Source organism: Neofelis nebulosa, chromosome 16 (assembly GCF_028018385.1).
Source record: "Neofelis nebulosa isolate mNeoNeb1 chromosome 16, mNeoNeb1.pri, whole genome shotgun sequence".
NCBI lineage: Eukaryota > Metazoa > Chordata > Mammalia > Carnivora > Felidae > Neofelis > Neofelis nebulosa.
The window spans coordinates 2,952,968-2,974,533 of NC_080797.1; the positions used below are offsets into that span (position 1 = coordinate 2,952,968).

The following is a 21,566-nucleotide window of genomic DNA, read 5'->3' on the forward strand; positions in this document are numbered from 1 at the left end:
AGGGACTCCATGGTCCACCAACGTCCCCCCCCCCCCCCCCCCCCCCCGGAGCAGCTAGGGGTTTGGACCGCTGGGTCCTGCTTGGGCCTCGGGCCCTCCTCCTCCCTTCTAGGAAGGAGGTGGGAGAGAGAGCCGTCTCCCCCAATAAATAAGTGTAGCCCCAACCCTCAGGGACCTGGACTTGGGCTCAGCCAGGGCTTGGAGAGACCACTTCAGCAGCTCGTCAGCAGCCTTGTCCAGGGGAAGGAAGGTCTCCTCACCAGTGGTGGGAGAGGAGGCTTCGCCGGGCTGGGCTGGCTGAAGAGTCCCACCCTCTGTACCCTAAGAAGCCAGAAGTTGCCCCTGGATCCTGGGCTGCTGATGGGGGTCCGGCCCCCTAAGCGGGAGAAGCTGGGGCAGTTTCCTATCGGTTGGTCCAGCCACGGCTGGTTCTGAGAGGTGGAAGAAGGGAGAAGGAAGCTTCTCATGCACTCCCAGAGGTGGCCTCAAAATGTGGTCTAGCTGGTGCCATTTTCCGTGGCAGGTAAGGCTGGACTGGATGGGCTCCCACCTTGTTCCTCCTCCTCCATGGCCAGGTCTTGGGAGCTTGAGGCCCTGGCCCCAGCTTGAGCGCCGGCCTCCTCTCCGCCCTCACCCTCGCCACTGCCGCCACCACCACCACCACCCTCGCCTCCGCCCTCCTCCATGGGCTCCAGTCCCAGTCCGTCCAGTTCTGAGAAGAGCGGGTCATCAGGGTGGCCGGGGTCTCGGGTGCTACTGCCGCAATCCACACAGGCCTCGGAGGGAAAGGGGAGAAGTCAGACGAGGTGCTCCCTGCTAAGCTGCCACCCCAGCCCAGGAGGACTCCCCCAAAACGTGCTCCCAAAGAAGTACCAGTCCACACAGACAAGTGTGGGCCAGTGAGACTGAAAATGTACCGCTCCCTGTTGTCTGGACCCCACTATAAGACAGTCATAACATCCGTTAGCATAGAATTGGCCCGAAAAGGTCTGTAAAGACTCATGTAATGAGATACTATCTGACCCAGCAGAAAACTTAGTGGAATTAACATCCTTCAGGATTAAACACCCAAGGACAGACAATGGGGGGCGCTGGGGGACGGGGGGGGATCAGCCCCTTGGGGGGGCGGGGGGGATCAGCCCCTCAGCCTCTAACCTTTCAACCCAAGCTCAATCCCCCTCCTTCTCCCTCCCGGCCCTAACATCTCTCACCATCACATCGAGGGCCTGAGGCAGCTGACCCTTCCGGACCCAGGAGTGCACAGCACCCAGTTCCCTGCGCTGGTCCTCTGAGAAGCGAGGCTGTTGCTTCTGCATGGCCCGGAGCCGCTCCCGATCCTGCTTCAGCACGGAGGCCATGTCCCTGCCCGGGGAAGGGGTGCAGAAGGCAGAGGCTGGAAGCCAGGGCCAGAGCCTGCGAGGCGGCCCTTCTTCCTCTATGGCAGGTGCCCACCCACGGCCTCACGCTCCTCTCAACCCCGGCGCTAGGAGTTCAGGGCTTCCAAGAGCAGAGAAGCTGTCCTCAGCATGGCAAGAACGAGTGCGGGGTGGAGTTCCCGGGGGCCAGGGACAGGGCAGGAAGTCCCAGGACAGAGCCAGCCCCGGAAAAGAAAATCCCAAGCTCCGTGGGAAGGGGAGCGTAGGCGAGCCTCCCCACACCTCTGAAGGGGGAGGCAGAGGTGGCCCCTGAAACTCCTCACCTGGAGGGCACCTGGTAGGTCATCATGACGCGCTGGTCGGCGTTGGCCATGAGCAGCCAGATGGGATCCTGGAGCACGTACTTAATGACCTGGTCCCCGGGCTCAGCCCTGGCCGGGGCGGCCCCGGCTTCGGCCTCAGAAGAGTCAACGCTGCCAAAGTACTTGCTCGTGCGGCTGCTCTGACTGCTGCCTGCGAAGCGGAGGAGGGGCCACCACCGCCGTCAGGCCTCCCGGGCCCGCCCTCCAGGCCACACCTGTAACCCACTGGCCTGAGGAAGCAGGGCCTGGCCTCCCAACTCCCCCAGTTGCCGGCCTCCCCGGGCCCGGAGGGGACGTGGGGGAGGGGGCGGGGCACGCACGTGTGATGCTGGCTGAGGTGCTGCCTCCCTCATGGGAGCCTGCCCCGGACCCGGACCCGGACCCAGAGCCCAAGCCGGAGCCCGAGGAGGCGGAGCCCGTGCCAGATCGAGAATCTTCTTGCAGCAGCAACTCCAGCAGGTCACTGGAGCCCGACAGCGCGTCCTGATTGGAGGACTCCGTTACCTCCACCTGGGCGGGGGTGAGGGGGAGCAGGGTGGGATTAAGGGGCCAACACCCAGGCTTCCCTTCAAGTGCTTCCACTGGATGGGGGACACACCCAACCCCAGTGGCCTCTGCCGCCCCTCTGTGACAGTGGGGCTGGGAAGAAAGAGAAGAGAGCTGGCCCAGAGGAGGGGCGTGACGCTGGACCCTTTCCAGGAGGCACGTGCGCTCTCAGAAGTTACTGGGACGTTCTCGCCACCTGTCAGACAGGATCGTCCCTACTCCACAGACCAGGCGGCCGATTTCGCCCTCATTCAGAAATTCAGCTGGGGTCTCCCACCCCACGACACCATCTCCTGGAGACCGAAGCCCGGCAGGCAGAGGGGGCGAAGCGTGAGGTGGAAAAGGAGTGAAGGGAAGGGGGCTGGAGGGGAGTGCTGGTAAAAGGACGCAGGGGGGTCAGTGCTCACCAGTCTGGCCTCTGGCTCAGCAGCCTCCTCCCTGGGAGGCGGGGGCCCAGCACTGCTCCCAGTGCCCCCTGCAACAGCACCCCCTTCAACACGGGGGGGCTCCTCAAGCTGCAGCAGATTTAGCTGGAGTGGGGAGCTGCATCTCGAGTTGAACAGGGGAGAGTCGGGCCGGTGGGGAGGGCTGGGGGGCGGTGGGGGCAGGGACGGAGACGGGGAGTGGGAGGCCGGGGTTGGAGGCCCTTCAGCGGGAATCTGGGGTACCCCATAGGGATAGCCAGACGGGGTCGGGAACAGGTAGTTAGGGAGCACCAAGGCTACCATTGGGGTCACTAGGGGGGCGGGGAAAGCTGCAGGGGGCCCAGAAGCAGGAGCGGAGGGAGGAGGGTGGGGGCCTCCCCGTGGGAACACCGGGAGAGGGTAGGGCTGGACCATGGCTGGGAAGGGAGCAGTGGCCGGTGGGGGCGGCCAGGGGGCAGAGGGTGGCACGGGGGACGGGTGGGAGGTGAAGCAAGGGGCTTCAGCCCGGGGGGTCTGGTGGTGGCGTGAGCGCTTGGCTTTGGATCGGCAGTGGTGTCGGCGACCGGGGGGTGCGGGGCCGTGGTGGCAGCCTGTGGGGAGAGACCAGGGTTAGCGAAGGCCTCAGCCCGGGGGTCGGCATCCCTGCCACCCACACCGCCCTGCCACTCTGACCAGGGAGAGGGCAGAAGGCCCCGAAGAGAACCTGGCTTCCGGCCACGCAGCACAGAGGGGACGCCAGGGAGGAGAGGGAACCTTCAGGGAAGAATCACAGGAGGCAGGACGAGGGGGATTTATTGCAAAAGGAGCCAGGAAAGGAAAGGTTACAAGTGGGGTGGAGCAGAGGGTACACAGAAGACAGAGGCGTGCTGGCAGATGGGAGGAAGCAGGATGCGTCCGTGGACGAACGGGCAGGCAGCTCCGGTCCATCCCCCAAACTCCCACAGTAACGCCAGCCTGGGCGCTCCTCCGGCCGGTCGAGGCCACGCTCGGCCTAGCTTGAGGTGGAGTGATGAGATGGCCGGGAAAGCCCAGTCCCGAGTCCCGCGTCCGCCTGCAGGGAGCCTCTCTCAGGCACCTGGAGGGCTGACATCCTGCCCTTGAAGCCCCGACCCCACAGCAGCCGTCCCGGCCCGCCTGGCCTGTGTCTGGCCTGCGGTCTATAGGGGCTTCTTAAGCAGGGACAACTGGGTCACAAGTGGGCATGCTTCAGCCCCTGCCCCCAAGATGGGCTTGAAAGAGCTTACCTGGAGCAGAGCACTCCGCCTGCCTGTCTCAGTGCCAGCCCCCCAGGCTGCCCTCCTCTGGCTGCAGCCTGGAACCCCCGCCTAGTAGGGAGACGCTAGCGAGGGGCCTGTCCCTAAGCAGGGCCCGGGGGCCCTGGAGCAGGAATGTCTCCCTCGAGAACCCCCTGCCCCCGACCCCCGACAGTCTGGTCCTAGACTGGGCAGAGGACGAGGCTCAGGGCTATCCTGGGTGGCTACCTCGCTCGCCAGGGGCCAAGGGGGCCGGGGAGGAGCCGTCAAGTCCACGCAGTCGGCCGAGATCTCGGAAGCGGCTGAGGAAGGCCTGCTCCTCCTTCTGTGTGTGCAGGGACAGCACGGCCTTGGTCAGGCCCACCGGGCGGTAGGCATCTGGGGCTGGGTCAGGGGCTACTGTGGGGCTGGGGGCTGGGCTGGGGGCTGGGCCTGGAGCCAGGCCAGGCAGGTCCTCCATCATGATGATGTCTGAGGAAGGCGAGACGGAAGAAAGGTCACTGGAGTCACCTCAGGGGTTAGTACATCCATACCACACCCTCCCCATCCAACAACCCAGCCAACCCCTGGCCTCTGCCCCACAGCCAAGCCTGTGCCCCACGTGCACCCCTTGGCCTCCGCCCTGCCGAGGACTGGTTCTGGGCCCTCTTCTCCATGCAAAGCGGTCCCAGGGTGAGAGAGAACACTTAGTCCCCTCCGGTGACAGTCCCCTAGAATAACAAACACCTCCGAGACTCTCCTTGGAAGGGAAGCTCGCTCCTTGCCCTCCCCCCACACGTCCTCCAGGACAGCACCCGGCGACCCTTTAGGGGTCAACAGTCCCTATCCTCGGACCCTCTGTGGACAGCACCACGGGGTCGGGCCCCCCACCCTAGACCTTGTGTGCGAACCGACAGCGAGAACACGGAAAAACAAAGCAGCGAAGGCCGGCGGGGGTGAACAGCAGGCAGCAGCCCCAAGCCAAGACGGAGACCTCCTCCTCTCCGTCAGGGGCCAGACAGGGAAGGGAAAGGTGGGCGGGAGGGAGATCTGGCTGGGGGGCCGAGTGCAACCCCCTCACCCCGCGCCCATACCCGACTCCGGGGGCTTCTTGTCTCCCACGTGGACGATGGTGGAGCTGAAGCTACACTGACTGGTGATGGACACCACGCTCTCTGCCTTATTGGCCAGCGCGAGCGGGCTCAGGGCGCCTCCCACCACCGGCTCCTTCTGTGGGGCGGCCCCCTCCCCGGACAGCACCGCCGATGCATCTGTGCGGGGAGATGGCACCAGTCACCCCCGGGAGGTCGGAGGGGAAATCCCAGAGAAGACGTGGAAGGACAGACGGGACAGAGAACTCCGCAAATCTGAAGGCGGGGAGGGGGACAGGGTGGAGCAAGGTGGGGGCCCCAAAGGCAGAAATGCAGAGACACGGGGCCAGGGGGCCAGGACGGGGCAGCGGGGACAGGGCGTGCCCGGGGTCCTTACCTTTCTTGGCCCCCAGAGGGAGCGGACCTGTCCTCTGCTTGTCATCGTCAGAGGCTGACGAGGTGGTGCAGGAGGAGGAGGCACATTTACGCTTGGTGGTGCTGGGAATGTTGCAGCTTTCCAGGTACCTGCGGGGCAGGGGCGCCAGAGGGCATGAAGGCAGGGCTTGAGGTGGGCCGAGGCCAGGGCCCGGGTGGGAGAAGGTTCCGGGGTAGCCTGACCTGAGGATGCTGTCCAAGCAGTTGATCTGCTGGTAGGAACAACCATTGGCTTCTTTTCTCTCCACCTCCTCAGGGGTCAAGGTGAGTGGAGCCTGGACTGGAGCAGGGACCATCTCCAGCTCCGGGTCTGGGGACTGGCAGGAAAGGGTCTTGGCCTTGAAGGTGCCTGTGGCTGCGCCAAGGAGAGAAAAAAGGAGAGACAAGGTCCTCTGGGTTGGGGTGAAGGTCAGGGGGCCCCCGGGGTCTCACTGCTCAGCCACACCCTCACCAGCTCACCAGGGAGGCGGGGCCGGGGCGGAGGCCAAGCGCGGGACTCGATGAAAAGCTGCTGTCCCTGATGTTTCACCAGGTGCACGTCCTTACAGATCTGCTGGAAGGTCACCTGCAGGACAGGGCAGGACAGTGTCACTGGTCCAGGGCACAACGCAACGAGGGGTACTAGAGGGGAAGCACAGGGACCACGGTGAACGCAGGACAGGAAGGAAAGGCACAGGAACCGGGCCTGGACAGGGGAACGTGACACTAGAGGGCGAAGCAGGGGAGGGACACTCACCGGGGTGGGAGGCCCGGGCCCCTCAGCATCACCCCCGTTGCTATCACTGGAGGAGCCAGGGCTGAGGAGAGGGCCCGGGGAAGCGGCGGGGCCGACCCCACAGAGCCCGGTGGGACTGGGGCTGTGTACCGGCTGAGGCAGAGAGAGAACCTGGTTAGATGTCTCGGCCCTGCTCCCCGCGCCCCTACCCCTGCCTCATCTCCGAGCCCCGCCCCTCGACAGTCACCTGTAACAGCAGCCTGTGGATCTGTTCGGACAGCTCCTGGATATCAGAGTCCAGAGACAAAGCTGGGCTGGGGGCCGGAGAAGTGAACACGTCCTCGTTCAGGGGTGCCCTGCAGGGTGGAGAAGACTAAGTCGGGCCCTGCCCCCTCCTGCGTGGTCCCAGCCCACGGGGCCAGCTCTGGGGCCCGCTCTGGGGCCCACTTACGTGCGCACTTTGTGGCGTCCCAACACAAAGGCCACCTTGCGGCTCCAGGGGTGCACGAAGCCAGCCCAGCTGGTGTCCATGGTGACGTACTCCCCATTCCTGGCGCAGAAGCGGATGGGGGAGTGATCGAAGGGCTGGCCAGCCAACTGCAGGACTGAAGGAGTGAGAAGTGAGGGGAGGGGAGGGTGGGCAGGAGGCAGAGCCGGGCAAAGCAGAGGGCCGCCCACTGGAGATCCAGGACACCGAGGCCCCAAGGGACAACCACAAGCACAGCCACTGAGAGGCCCCGCAGACAGCGGAGGAAGGAGAGCAGCATAGAGAACTAACTCACTCTTCTTGTGGATGGCCAACATGAGGGGCCGGTCCTCAGGGTGCAGGAACAGGAGGACTGGGGCCCCCAGGAGGTCCTGGGGAAGGTAGCCCAGCAGGGGGGCGGCCCTGCGAGGGGAGGAGGCATCAGAGAGTAGCCATGGCCTCAGCCCTCCCCACCCCCTTCCCTCCAGGTCCTGAGCAAACCTTTCGTCCACATCCTGGAAGAGGCAGCTGGGCGTGTGCCGAGTAGTGAAGATCCTCTTGTCAGGAGGGATCCGGGGAGCTGGGGCACAGAGAGTGAGGCCACTGAGTTTTTTCTCCAGAATGGTCCAACTTCTCAGCCTCAGGCTGGCTGGCAGGCCTCCCCACAGCTGTGGGGGCCCTCTAACCTGCACAGACGGTCTGGACCATTCTTTCACCCCACGCCAAGAGTGAAACGGAGAACCAAAGCATTCAACCTTCCCTGCTCCTAGCTCAGGATGCTTATTCCACTCTGCCCCCACTAAAAACAGACTAGAACCTTCATCCTTATGGTTCCTTCTCTGTCCCAAGATTTTGAGGGGCTGGGACCTGCCTCTCAGACTCACGTCCTGCCTCCCCACTGCTGTAGGGAAGTCACCCTTCTTCCTACGCCCCACCAGGCCAGACCCATTGCCCACACACCTTCGTAACCCGAGTGGATGCGCTCTGCAATGAGCAGGCAGCATGGCTGCGCGGGGGCCCCATCTGAGACCCGGATCTTGGTCACATACGGCGTTAGGCGGAATGGCTGGTACCGAGGCCCTGAATCCCGGTCAGGACCCCCTCTAGCAAAGGAGACAGAGAGGCACTAGTGACTCTTAGTGGAGGACCACCCACCCTTCACCTCAAGATCATGGACTATGCAGCAAAACAGCGGGGGTGTGGATGGTGGGAGGGGGTCTGCCCCCACATCCCCCACCTACCTGATACGGCAGAAGACAGACTTCTCCTGGGTGAAGTCCTTGAGGCCTGAACCTGGAACAGACCAGGAGGGTGCTAAGGACAGCCCCCCACTTCCTCCCTGGCCCCTCAGAACAGGGACTCCCTGGGACTGCTGGTCCCTGGCCCCGAGCACTTGGGGACCTCACCTGCTGAGGCCCCAGCGCCCCAAGTGGGCAGGCGAGATGGGGCAGTGGAACCGTAGAAGACGCCCACATCTTGGGGGGCCAGGAGCTCAGAGAAGCGGGCGCCCCGGAACACGTCCCGCTTGCAGCGCAGCAGGGTACCTGCCTGCTCCGAGATGTAGACGATGCGGCCCGTCAGGAAGGAGACCGCCACGGAGAAGGTATCCTGGGCAGGAAAGAGAGGGCCAAAGTAGACTCAGGAGCCTCGCGACGGAGGCTGGGTGGCGCGGCGGGGCGGAGAGGCCGGGCCGCAGCTGACCTGGTTGCGAAGCGTATACTCAGACGTGATGTGCTCCAGCTCCTCCAGGGTATAGGTGGACATGTCCATGGCACAAGGTTCACCCTCCTCCAGGCTCCACTGCTGGTAGTATTCTTGGTTGGCTGTAGGGCGAAGGTGGCGAGGTATCTACTGAGGAGACTGCTGCCCCGCCCCCCCCCGCCCCCCCACCACGGTGGCCCAGCGCCCAGCCACGGCCCTCCCAGGAAGCACCACTCACCCTGCACCTGCTTGACACAGGCCAGAGCATACTGAAGCGTGGCCAGGGTCCCAGAGCGGCCCTTGCCCCGACGCTCTGGCGGCAGCCGAAGCTTGAGCTCCCGCAGAGCCGTCATGAGTTCCTTCTGGGTCCTGGCCCGGGCGGACTGTTCACTGCTGCAGGGCCCACAGGGAGGTAAGGGGTATAGCTCTTAGGCCCAGATCGTGGCCCAGGCCCCCAGCCTTCTTCTTTGGCCCTCACCCCCACGAACCTGCAGCCACTGGTAGACGGGTTGTCCTGCTCAGAGCTGGCGCTCAGGAGGCTGTAGGCAATGGAGCTGCTGGGTGGGGAGGGACTCTGAGAGTTTGTGCTGGGGAGAAGCAGCAGGCCCACAATGAGAAGGCACCCAGGAGCAGGGCGCCCCGCCCTGGCTCAGCCTGCTGGCAGGACCACCCCCAGACCCTAGGCACTTGCCCACACACCTCTTGCTGCTCTCAGTGGTCTCCAGCAGGGCAGAGTCCTTGCCGTTGCCAGAGGAGGAGCTGTGTGAGCTCCGCTGGGATGCGCCCCTGGACTCGGGCCCGTTGGACTCATTGCCGCTGGAGCCATTGCTGTTGGCATCTGTGTCGTCAGCCAGGCTGGGGCCAGGGCAAGACCGGTGCTGTGGCGGCCCAGGGGATGGGGCCCCTCCAGGGCAAAAGGACTCCCCCCGGCCGGAGTCCCCTCCCCCATCGGCCCCTTCCAGGGGGCCATTCATGTCTGCGCCATGGGGAGGGCAAGGGGGAAACAGAGCAGGCAGAGAGGCCACCACGAGCGCACGAGGGGGCCGGGCGGCCTGGCTGGGGGAGTGAGGTGGGAGACGCAAGCCTCTGAGAACTGAGAAGTTCGATCCCAGGCAGTACCTGGACAGGAAGACCAAGAAGAAGGACGAGCTGTTAACTTTACAATCCTGCCGGCTTCATTCAGACCCTGCTCTGTCGGCCCGCAGGCCCCTAGGCCCCAGGCTTGGGAGCCCGGGTAAGTTCTGTTTCCTATTCCCATAGGCGGTCTGCAGATGGGAAGGGGCCTCTCTCCAGCCTTCCCCCACTTCCCCCGCCAGCGTGGCCTGGGAAAGTAAGAGCCTGAGTATTCGACGAGAACTATGACCGTGAACCAAAGCCTGGACACTTCCCATCCTCAAATTCCCTTCAGGCCCCCACTCCACGCCGGACTCCCAAGGCCTCAGAGCAGGGGGTATGCCTGTCGTCTCCTATATTTAGGCCGCCAGGCTAATTTTATCCGGGGGCGGTGCCACCCCCGCTGCACATGCGCACAGACATGCGCGGACCCACCACGCGATTCCGCCGCCACCGCGGTCGCCAGGGAAACCGACGTCAGCAGCTGAGCTCAGCGGTTGCTGGAGGGACCACGGGAGGGCGGGAGGGGCGACCCCTCCCCCATTTCCCGGCGGAGCCAGGGATCGACCCACTCCCACGCTGGCGGGCGCGGCCCGGGGTCGCCCACCTCTAGTACACCCCCAGGCCCTGCAGGGCTCGGTGGCCGTAAGAAGAAGGGCTGCCCATGGGGGTTCCAGAGGCTGGCCTTGCTCCCCAGGGCAAAACACAACCGCCACCGCCCTCCGCGCAAAAGCTCCCCAGCCTGGCCTTCGCCTGGATCTCGGTCATTGTGGTCAAGACGACCCAGGCTGTCCTCCTCCGGCCCCCGCACCCTCTCCCGACCCGCAGGGCTGAAGCCGGCACCTGCCATTGTCAGGGACTCAGGAATCCTCTCTCTTCGGTCCTCTACTTTTCTAGATTACCACCCCCCCACACACACACACACACTCCGCCCCCATCCGAAGCAGACACACTCAGCCCTGAGCAAGGGACGCACAAACGCCAGCGGATAGTTCTTCCCCTACTCCTCGTCCAACCACACCCCCAACCCCCGAGCATTTTCTGAGCGCCAGGAGAAAAAGGAAGGCTGTGGCCAACAGCAGGAACTAGCGCCGGGAACGGGATGTTCCAGCCCGAACCAGGCTTACATCACGGCCGGCGCGGGGCCAGGGCCTGGAGGGGGGAGCGCGGGCAGCGCGGAAAGCCTGAAGGGGTCCCGGTGCCGGGGCAAAACCGAAGACCCCCGAGTGACAAGAGAGGCGGCGGCGGCAGGCCTGCCGAGGGTCGGACGTGGGGCCGGGGTAGCTGGGAGGAGAGATCAAGGCTGGAGGTAGGGTAAGAGGATCAGGAGTGCGGACAGCCGGCACAGGGTTGCGAGGAACACCCATGTTACACCCGAAGGCAGAGAGAGAGGGGGTGGACAGCGGCAAGGAGGGCGGACTGCGGGTGAGCCGTCCGAGCGCCCGGGCCGAAAGCGGCGCATCAGGCTGGAAGTGGCGGCGGTCCGACTTGGGGCGGGAGACCGGTCCCCGGGTGGCCCTGGAGATGCCTACCTGGCCGCGCGAGCGCCCTCCGGCCGCCTGCCCGCCGCCGTTGCAGCCCTCAGCCGAGTGGAAGCTTCGCGGGGCCAGGAGGCGGGTTGCATAATGCCAGGCACTGCCCCTCATTGGCCTCCTGCCGGCTGAGCCGCAGGCCCCGCCCCCGATTGGCTGGGGATCTCGTCCCGGCGCCTGATTGGTTACTGGCCCCTACTGAGGTCAGGGCTGTGTCACACACACGGGCGCACGTGGACCTGGGTGCTGGCGCTGGGCTGAAGGGCCCCAGACACCACCACCCAGCCAATGGGCGCAGGACGCCTTGCACAGTGAATAGTGGAAGGGTGGGGAGGGGACGTAAGCTCCCCTCCTCAGGGAAAATGCCTGGGCCGCGGTAGGTGCTTAAAGATGTCTGCTTCCTGAACTGTCCAACCCAGCACAGCAGGACACCTTGGCCTTGCCAGAGGTGGGAAAAAGGAATGCGTACTCGGGGGCCGGGGTGGGGGGTGGGGGGTGGGTGGGGGGCAAGCTGGATGAGATGGCTGGTCCCCGGGAGGAGCAGGGCACACAGAAACTCGGCTTGGCTTTTCCTGGGTTCCTCTCCCCAGCCTTGTCATCACAATACAGCCATTTTACCCAGCCCCTTCCTCTGACACTTCAAATCCTGTGGACAGCTGGGAGGATGGCAATTGAGGGTCCCCTGTGATAGGGGGTGGAGTGCAGGGCAGGATGCAAACAACAGAAGGGGCAGCCAGAGCCAATAAGGGCTGTAAAGGGAAACAGTGGCAGGTGCTTCTGTACCCAATCAGAGAAAAGGTCTCCGGGCAGCCTACGTGGTGACTAGTGCTTCTCCTCTCCTCAGGATGCAGCCACCCACAGTTAGGGCTGCCCCAAAAGTGGGGGCCAGGAAGCCAGGACTATAGGGAACAAAGCTGGTGGCTAAGAGATCAAGGGGGACCCTGGAGAGACACAGGTGAAGTGGCAAGGGCTTCAGATCCCCACCACTAGGACAAGAGAAAGCCAAAGACCTCGTCTGCCACTGCTCTGTATTCCCCAGAACCCCAGGACTGGACCTGACACATGGTAGATGATCAATAAACATGGTGATTTTGCTGTTGTTAACAAGGATAGATGGGGGAGGGGAAGGGGCCCCAGCAATGGAAAAGGTGCTGGAAATTATGTTTTTTCAAGGAGGGGGCAGAACAGAACACTGGAAGTGCCAGGCTGGGCTGGGGGAAACTGCAGTGACAGACCCCTCCATCCAAGACGGTGGGTAGATCCTCTCGGGGCTCCCTGTTAACGTGGGCAGCAAGTGAAGAGACCCCCAAGCTGATGCTGATACAATCAACTGTCGGTGCCCTTCCTCCCTGTCACGTGGCCTAAGCCTTCCTTAACAATGGTGTTCCCCGTGGAGGGGCCAGGAGGAGGGCTCCGTGGAAAAGCTGGGACACAGGGATGTCATAAAATAACCCAGAAAAACCAAAGCCGGAAAACAGAGAAAACAAAGGATTCAGGTCTCATCTCCTGGAAAACGTCCTCCCAACTCATATACTGTGGCCCAGTCCCCCGGCGCATTTTCAGACTCCTCTCCTCTGGAAACATGGTTTTTCTTCCTCCCCAGTTCTCCCCTGGGATCTGGATGTGATCCCCGCTGACAGAGGCCCTGCCGGCTCTCCCACCCCCCACCTGCATATCTATACTTTGCATCGACAAAGGGGTCCAGCGCCCCAGCAGCCCCCACCTGCTCGCAAGGCCCTGGTCGTCCAGCCTCACAGTCCCCACAGTAACCGGGCCCCGCTGCCGTCAATGGAGGAGAGGGGGCGGGAGAGAGCGGTGACGTCAAAGCGGAGGAAGAGGGCGGAGCGAGGCAGCCGGGGAATGTGGGACAGGGAGGCTGGAGAGGCAGTGGTTTGGGAGGCGGCCAGCCCGGGAGGGCGGCGGCCCGCGCACTTGGGAACATCATGTTCTCTTGGCCGGAGGCCCAGGACATGCACCCGGCCCGGGCGCCTCCCCCAGCCAAAGACAGCCGTCCTGTCCCAAAGCCAGGGATTCCTGGAGAGAGGATTAGGAGGAAGGGGTCCCCCGCCCCCGCCCCTACGCCTGGCTCTCTCCCCGGGACTCACATCCGCCCTTCCCTCGGCTCGTTCGCCCCGCTGCTGGCACGGGGAGCTCCGCCCTCCCCTCCCAAACTGTACACATCTGCTGGCCCAGTCCCAAAGAGCTAGGGCGGGGAAGTTGGAGGCCAGGTTCTGCGAGAGCACAGGCACCTTTGCTCCCTCCCGGGGGCCCCCTCAGCGCCGGAATCTCTTGTTACTATGGCAGCAGAGAGAGGGAGGAGGGGCAGGGAGAAGAATGGGTCTAGGATGAGGAAATCGAACTAGGACAGAGCAAGTGGCCCGGCCTGGGGCCTGGATCCTGGAAGACGGACATAGGGTGGAACGACGGTTTGGGCTGGTGCCTGACGATCAGAAGAACCAGGAAGAGGGAAATGGAGAGGGAGTCACCAAAACTTGGCCGAAAAACTTGAGAATGTGAGATTATAGTTCCCAACCACCAGCATTCCTGTCACTGTTGTTTTGATATCCTACAGCCATTTTTTTTTAGCTAAACACACACACACACACACACACACACACACACACACACACACTAAAACATGAGGCACTGTGCTAAGCACTAAACGTATATTCTCTTATTTAATCCCCAGAACAAGCCCGTGAGATGGGTATTATTATCCCCATTTCCACAGAGCCAGAAGTTACTAAACTTGCCTCCTAATATGTTCTCAGGCTCTTAACAAACAAAACCCAGGGGTCAAATCTGAGCTCTGATAATGATTTGTCATTCTGGCATCTTATCCTTTGGGAACCTGGGAATCTGGGCCTCTCAAATATCCAGCCGATTCTAAGTTTGGTGCCTGGGACACAGTCTCCATCCAGTCCCTCTGCTCCCTGGGCCTGGTCTCAGACATTCCGTATGCACTCCCCACATGCTCCCAATCACCTCAGCCCCGGTTTACACATGCTCCCAAAGTCCTTGAGGTCACCTTAGTGGCCACCAGCCCCAGGGATCTCCTAGGAACCCCACCTTGTCACTCTTCCACCTTAGCCCAGGTCACTTTACCGCAGGCCTGTTTGCACAGATAGCAGAGCACCCTGTTTGTGCCTGCTCACCGCCAGGGGCTCCAGAAGACACGTGCAGAGACAGTCTGCACAACCCTGTCCTCCTTCTCAGGATCCAACAGCTGCTACTCCACCTTTCCTCCCGGGGGCGGCTCCAAGGCCCAACCCCTCCTCTTCAGACACAAGAAAGACATCCAGAGCCTCGATGTGACTGGCTCTGGGTCACATCTCCCCTCGCCACCTCGCCACCCTTTCTCAAATCACTATGTCAACCCTCTGGCACCTGCCCTACCGGGGCCTCCCTGAAGCCTCAGAACCCCGCTCTTTCAAATGCTTAAGGCGCCTATTCAAACAGTAGCCAAGCACTGGGACGTCCCCCACCCACCCTCAGGGATCCTGTCCCCATACCTCCCTCGCCGAGGCCCACCCTCCCAGGATCCCCTGGATCAGTCGGGGTCCAGGTACCTAGGGCGGTGAGAAATGTACCCGGTGTCCGAGCCTCCCGCCCTCGTCCCTCGAGGGCTGAGTTCGCCGTCCTACTCCCCACATCCATCAGAGCTCCCACCGCGGTGATCCTGCATTCGCGTGACCCTCCCCCAACTCTGTTGACAGCGTCCCTGAAAGAACACAGCACCCGGAGAGGCGCGCGCTGACCGCCGCCCACCTCCCCCCACCCGCGAGCACTCACCCTCCGCCAGCGCAAAGAGGCTACAGTGGCTTCCCTGCCCGGGCGCCAGCGCCTGGGACCAGCTCCTGCAGGCCCGCCCCGCCGGCCGCGCGGCCACGCCCCTCGAGCTCATTGGCCTAAGGGTGCCGACCCATGCCCCGCGCCGCGTGCGTCCGCCCGGCCCTCGCACAGCCACCATTGGCGCCACCCGCCGCCGTCATCTCCTCATTGGTCAGCTTGCCAACCCGCAGTGACAGCTCCACGTGCGAGAGGGGCCGCCCCGGCGCGCTGATTGGGAGTCCGCCGGGAAGTCACGCCCCCATCCACTTCGGGAGTTCGTATTGGCTGTGCCGCCATCCTCAGACCCGCCTAGTTCGGGAACGCGAACGCTAGTCCAGCCCTCCGAACTTCCTCATAGGCTGAGAGGTCTCGGAGCTGTAGAGGACACGTGCCGGCGCTCTCACGCGGCAACTTGTTTACCTGGAAGCTGGGGATTTTCCTTGACGACACTTGTACCGGAGCCTGCGGCTCTGCGCAGGCGCAGCGAGGGTGACCTGCACGCAGGCGCAGATGTGAGCGGCGGTGGCGATGGTTGGGGGAGCTTTGTGCCAAGTCTCGGGCTAGCTGTCCCCGGCGTGACAAGAGCGCCCCCAGCGCTGGGACTCCGGCCCTGGGTCCCTGCGGCCCCGGGAAGCTGGAAGGTTCTGGCCTAAGAGGGTCTTCCTATCTCGGCGCCGCGTGATGAAGATGATGGTTGGCTCACGATGGTTTCCTGTGGACCGAGCCAGGCGCTTCTCACAAATCCGGAGGCCGTCTCACTTACTACTACTCCGCCCTACAAATGAGACTGAGCTCCAGGGAGGTTACATAATCCGTCTGGATTAACACTCCAGTCCATAACGGGGCCAAGATTTAGATCCAGGTCCTTGACACTTATAAAGAAGGTGGGTCCCTAGGGCGAATGAGAACCTTAAACCTGGAAAGGATTCAGCAGATGAACGGAAAAACGCCCTGAGCACGTTATGGAACATAGTAAGCCCGAAATAAATGGTGGACATTACTATAATGACTGCCTACCTAGTTCTAAGAATCACCTGGGCCTCTTAGAACATCTATTTGTAAAAGCGTCCTTGGCAGACAAGTTTGGGAAACACTGTCTCGATTTCCCGTACTGCTGAATCCTCCTGCTGCATCCCAGAGAAGTCGGCCCTTCAGAGCTGGTCTAGCACCCTCCACTCATTGTTGAAGCAGCTGGGGTCGGGGAATGCTAGGGTGTCACATCAGGGACGTCAAGGACCTGGAGACTATGGGGGCTCAGCGTGGGGTCTAGAGTCACCAATCCTACAAGGTGCAGGGGTGGCAGGCCAGTCTGTGGCCTGCTCCATACCACACTCCGCTGGGTCTCTCTGAGCCAATTTGTTCCGTATTTATGAACCCCTTGTGGATGCTGGCACTGCGCTAGGCACCCAGGGGAAGGGATGTTTCGAAGAAGACGGCTGTCTACTTCAGGCCTAGGAGTAAATGACCATGGGAGCAAATGCAGAGCATCCGGGAATTAAATCAAGGGGTAGAAAGGGATCCAGGAGCAGGAGAAGGCCTCCAGGGAAGAGAAATGGGGCAAGCTGGGAAGCCCAAGCCTCCAGGTTCACCAGGCTGACACAGGGATCAAGACGGCTTCCCCTTATCAGCGCCTGGTGCCCACCCGTGGCCACTGTGGGAATCACACTTTGCTGTGCCCAAGGTCAGGCCCTCCAGCAAAGCTCAGTCCGGTTCCAAATGGATCTTCTCAACTTTCCTGTTAAACCTGCGGATCCAATCCCCACCCCACCCCGCCCCCACTAGTTAAGAAAAGGTCTTAGAACACACACCAGCTGTACTCATTACACATTTATTGTACATTTTCACAATCTGGATGCGTCACAGAATTGGGGGCATGGGGGAGGGAAGGGGGGCAGGGGACACTGGGATAATATGGGGGGGTCTAGAACACAACACCCCCACCCCAGCATCTCTCCCTACCCTTTCACACCACAGCTCAGATCTCCCTGCTCCCCCGTCCACACAGAAACCTTGAGTGTGGGGGGAAGAAAGAGTTTGGGGGGGGTCCCCTCCAGCAGATTAAGGGACTGTACCCTCAGACCCCTAAAATTGTGCCATTTAAGAAGACATTAGACCCTTCCTCTATCACTTCACCTAAGGAGGAGACAACGCTCTGGGCTCGACTGCCCTGGAAAGGGGCGAGAATCCCCATCTTCCAGCAAGTCCCATACACTCATTGGCAGTGACTAGTACCCCCGCCCTGACTTCAGGGGGGCAGTCAGAGGAGCTGGGCAGTGATGGGAGCAACAACCCCCCCAAGTTAGGGAGGGGAGTTTTCAGTCCAACCCCCAGCAAGGGTGGGGCCAGATCTCAGGCAGGAATTGGGGGGATTCTCTGCCCTGCCCCACTCCTCCCCAAGGCAGTGATGACCCCCCACACACTGGCAGCCATCTCTCCCAAAAGAGTCAGATTGCGGCCAACCCCCAAACTCTCCCCACAGGAGGAGGAGGAGGAGGAGGAGGAGGCAGATCAGGCGGATGGGAGGGAGGGAGACCCCATGGGAATGTCGGTTGAGTGCCCCACATGAAAACTGGGGAGCACGAATGTGGGGAGAGACTCCAAGTGGCAAAACTATTGGTCCTTCATGACACACTGAACTCCGAGACACTTCCACACCAGCTGGGGGGAGGGGGGAGGGAGGGGAGGGGACAAGAGGTTTGGAAAATGGGGGTAGGGGAGGCAAACTGGACTAGAGGGGGCTAGGAGGGGGTGATTCTGGGGGCCAGAAGGTTCTGGCTCCCCAGAAGCCCAGGCTCCCACCACCTGCAAGTAACGTCATGCAAATGAAAGTGATACAAGGACCATGGGGACTAGCGCCTCAGTAAAAAAGCAACACGGGTTGAAAGAATGAAGGATGATGGAACAAAAGAAAACCAAAAGGGATGTCCGTATGTAAATGAGGCTAATTAACATGCTGGAAGCTCCCAGAAGACCTTGGGATTCTTAGGACCAAGTGGGGCCAGTCTCAGGGCCTCCCGACAATGCAAAGATGCACCTAGGGAGGCCTGGACAGTTGCTTTTTGTTTTTTGTTGGGGGTGGGGGTGCAGGGAAGGCCAGGGTGGGAGGAAGGATCAGCTAAATCCAAGGGAAAGAGGAGAGGAAGAGGGACTATTGCATAGCAGATGCAAATGAAAGGACTAGGGGCTGGTCAGGAAGAGAGGGAAGGGGCGGGAGGAAAAGAGAAAAGAGATGGGAACTTCAGGAAGGGGTGTTAAGGACAACCGGAAAAATCTTCTAGTAATAAAACTACAAACAGACCAAATATATATAATATTATATATGTATAAATAACAGCTGGCTATTTACAGGGGGGGCACACACACAGGGACACACACACGCGGATCCAGGGGAGGGGGGGGCTGGAAGATATGGCTGAGAGGTGGAGGAGCGGCTGGGGATGGGGGGGGGGGTGGGGGAGGTGGGGAGAGGCCCTTCTCTGGGCAGGGCGGGCTCCTCGGGGGTTTAAGAGCTGAAGTAAACTGTAGAGAAGGAAAGAGAAGGAAGAAGAGAGAAGGGGAGAAAGAAAGAGAGAGAAAGCAGTGTGTCAGGCCTGGCCCTGCTCCCATCCCCGCCCCCCACGGCCCAGCCCTCTCAGCCTTAGGGTCTTCATCTGTAAAGCAAGGGGTTGGACCGGTAGGTTCCAAGGTCTCTTCAAGTCCATGGTATGGCCCTGGGGCCACAGGCTCTTAATCCTCTGGGCCTCTGGGCCCACAAGCGCTCGAACAGTAGGATGTCTGGCTTCCTAGCCGTGTCTCAAGCCCCCGGGCTTTGCCTGCTCTCCCGCTTCCCAATTCCAAGGTCCCCAGACCGGGCTCTTAGGCCCAAACTCTATCCTCAGGGAGCGGTGGGGATTCACCAGCGTTCCTGTTTCCAAAAATCTGAACAAAAGTTGCCCAGAACCAGGCAAAGTGAAGACTAAACTGCATCGAGGTTTTGGGCTCTAGATGGATCAGAGCTGCGGTCGGCAGCTATACGTGCTTTCTGCTGAATAGTAAAATCTAGGTTAATGACCTTCAAAACCTAGAAGGGGAAACCTCTCCAGAGAAAGGGCCCTAGCCACTCCTGCCCTACTCACCGATGATGATGATGAGGATGATGGCACAAATCACTCCCAAGATGATCATCATCTGGGGGCGAGAGGGGGGGGTCAGCAACACAGGCCGTGACACCCCCATTCACCCACCAGTTCTCTTGCCAGCCCCCTCCTGCGTGCCTCCGCCCTCACCTTGAGGTTTTTCCACCAGTATTTGCGCTTCAGCTTGGCTGCACTTGTTTCAAACTGGGAGGCCCCTGCCTGAAGGGCATCTGCACGGTCGTCCAGCTCTGACAGCTTCTGGTCCCGCTCCAGGACCTTGTCCACGTTCACCCTCATGATGTCCACCACCTGGGGGAGGGGCCCGCGAGGCAGGGGGTGTGCCAAGGCCGCCTCAAGGAGGGCACTCCTCAACCGTGCACCCACAGAGAACATGCACCCCGATGGTGCCAGGCTAACATGCCAAGGACACACAGAGAACATGCCTAGCAACCTGGGGACATGCAAGGAGCACACATCAGGGGCATGCTGAGGGCCAGACATCTCAGATGTCACAGCAGCACCCTCGGTGCACTGAGCCTCAAGCAGCCTGTCCGTCACCGGGCCACACCTGCCGCGACCGAAACACCCCAGGACAGCAAGGCTGACTAACGCCCCAGGGCCCTTGCAAGTGCATGCTCACCAGGGAAGGGGCATGGCGTGTCTTTGCCCCCAAACTCACAGACTCACCACCTCCAACCAAGATGGGCCCCCACACCGCTATGCCAACCCTCAGGGTCCTTCCCGCTGCCGCTGACACCCCTCGCACTCACCTCATCCACCTGGGCCTGGGTCTGCTGCAGTCTCCTGTTACTGGTGAGGTTTGGAGGAGGCGCAGGGGGGCCTCCCTCCCCGGCTGGGGCGGCGGGGGGGGCGGTGGCAGCGGTAGCCGACCTGAGGGGCAGGGGCGGATTGCGACCCAGGGCCTCCAGCCACAAGCCCCGCGGCCAGGGCTCCGCCCATCCTCCTGTCCATCCATCCGTCCCTCCCTTTCTCCTTCCCGGGAGGAAGGCCACCGATGGGAACCCTGGATTTCGTCCGGCCCCGCCGCCGCCAAGCCGCGTGACCTTGAGTCGGGCCCCCTCCCCCCCCTCCCCCGGGCCTCAGTTTCCCCGCCTGTCAAATAAGGGCGACCTCAAAGACAAGGTCCGGGATCGCCCCGAAACGACTGGCGGCAGCAATGACAGGGGCGGGCGGACGCCGGGGCCGCTCCATCCCGGGGCCATCGCCCGCGCGGCCAGCCCGGGAGCGGCGCTCTCCAGCTACCCGCGCGCAGTCACGGGCGCCGGCCTAGCCTCGGGGCGCGGGCCGAACCCCGGGCGACCCCCGCACCGGCTCCCAAGGGCGGCGGCCGGCGCAGGCAGACAGGCCCGGTGCGGGCGCGGGCGGTCGACTCACATGGCGGGGGCGGCGGGAGGACGACTCGGCGGCGGCGGCGGCGGCGGCGGCGGTGGCGGCGGCGGCGGCGGCGGCGGCGGCGGCTCGCGCTGGCTCCGACTGGCGCTGGCTGCCCGGGACGGGAAGATGGCGGCCGCACGTCACCCACATCCGGGCACTGCGGGCGGGGGCGGGGCCGGCAGGCGACGCGTCGGGAGCCTGGGCGGTGGGGGCGGGGCCGGCGGGGCAGCGAGCCCCCCGCCCTCCACCGCCGCTCCCGCACCTGCAGCTGCACCGTGAGCCCCGAACCCGGGTGCTGCGGCTCCCCGCGCCCACCGCCAGCCCGCCCCGTCGCGCCGCAGCCCTCCCAGCCGCCCCACGCCACTGCCCTGTGCTGCCGATGGCGCCCTGAGCCCCGGGCCACGTCCTCCCCCACCCGCGAAACCCGTAAAGCAGTCAGCACTCCACACACACACCGCCCCCTCCCCCCGCAAGGCCTCGGCCTGCGCCCGGGTTCCGACGCCAGCGACCAGCCTCAGCGTTCGCAGGGGGCTGGGGCGGGAGGTTAGAAGGGGCCAGCGCAGGTCGCCGGACCACGCCGCGGAGGTGGATGGGGCGGAGGGAGTTGGTCCCCTCGGTCCGCCCCGCAGGTGGAGGGCTCCGGGGAGGCCTGGAGCCCCTGGCCGCTGAGTAACGGGATGTAAAGAAAGGGAGAAGAGGCAGGCTCTTCCCCCCCACCCCCCCACCCCAACCAAGTCACTGCAGGGTGTGGGGCTCAGACCAGGGGTGTTTGGCAGGCCGGCCCGGCTGAGGTAGGCCAAGGTTAAGGCCAGGGAAGAGGGCACGAGGCTTCCCCGCGGGGCTGCTTCACGTGGTGGCCACAGACCCGCAGACCGGCCAAAACCCAGCTCTGTCCCAGAGTTGGGTCAGCTACCCGGGGGACAGGAGGACTCAGCCTCTGGTCCAGGCTGCGACAGGAGGGGGCTTTGGGGGTTTTCTGTTTGTTTGGTTTGTTTTTCTTTAGGGGGAAAGACAGTCGGCATGAACTGCCCTGCAGTGCCCAGGCACATACTACTTTACACGCGGATCAGCCTCATAGGTGTGACCTTGGCCAGTTCCTGTCCTGTCCCTAGACCCCAAATACATAACATCTGTAGGCACTACACATATAGTTGTTAAAATGCCTTGATCTGGAACATGGTGAGAGATTATTCACATCCCCTTCCATCCCTCACTGGTCTCTTTAGGTCCC

General features: G+C 62.7%; 2 protein-coding genes and 1 long non-coding RNA gene across 5 annotated transcripts; 1 reads left to right on the forward strand and 2 right to left on the reverse strand.

Annotated features, from left to right (window-relative positions):
* Positions 1-147: 147 nt before the first annotated feature.
* On the reverse strand, positions 148-14,875 carry PER1 (period circadian regulator 1). 3 transcript variants are annotated; one of them, XM_058705952.1, is made up of 23 exons: positions 14,787-14,875; positions 9,049-9,468; positions 8,838-8,936; positions 8,588-8,742; positions 8,350-8,471; positions 8,055-8,256; positions 7,890-7,941; positions 7,609-7,751; positions 7,150-7,228; positions 6,965-7,071; positions 6,634-6,787; positions 6,430-6,538; positions 6,204-6,335; positions 5,927-6,032; positions 5,651-5,822; positions 5,430-5,557; positions 5,036-5,212; positions 4,191-4,433; positions 2,692-3,299; positions 2,059-2,248; positions 1,700-1,889; positions 1,212-1,362; positions 148-776 (listed from the first exon to the last, which is right to left on the reverse strand). In XM_058705952.1, the coding sequence occupies exons 2-23, from the start codon at positions 9,321-9,323 to the stop codon at positions 498-500; spliced, it is 3,873 nt and encodes a 1,290-aa protein (XP_058561935.1). In that variant the 5' UTR covers positions 9,324-9,468; positions 14,787-14,875; the 3' UTR covers positions 148-497. The 3 variants fall into 3 exon arrangements, with proteins under 3 accessions (XP_058561935.1, XP_058561933.1, XP_058561934.1); XM_058705950.1 differs by lacking the exon at positions 14,787-14,875 and adding an exon at positions 10,995-11,123; XM_058705951.1 differs by lacking the exons at positions 5,036-5,212; positions 14,787-14,875 and adding an exon at positions 10,995-11,123.
* On the forward strand, positions 11,152-12,088 carry LOC131498558 (uncharacterized). Its single transcript, XR_009255471.1, has 2 exons — positions 11,152-11,442; positions 11,839-12,088. It is a non-coding gene; the product is annotated as an uncharacterized LOC131498558 (long non-coding RNA).
* A 1,762-nt stretch (positions 14,876-16,637) lies between the features above and the next one.
* VAMP2 (vesicle associated membrane protein 2) lies at positions 16,638-20,479 on the reverse strand. The gene is made up of 5 exons (XM_058705953.1): positions 20,336-20,479; positions 19,711-19,831; positions 19,091-19,249; positions 18,941-18,992; positions 16,638-18,344 (listed from the first exon to the last, which is right to left on the reverse strand). Coding segments are annotated over exons 1-5 (351 nt in total). The 5' UTR covers positions 20,338-20,479; the 3' UTR covers positions 16,638-18,327.
* Between the last annotated feature and the right edge of the window lie 1,087 nt (positions 20,480-21,566).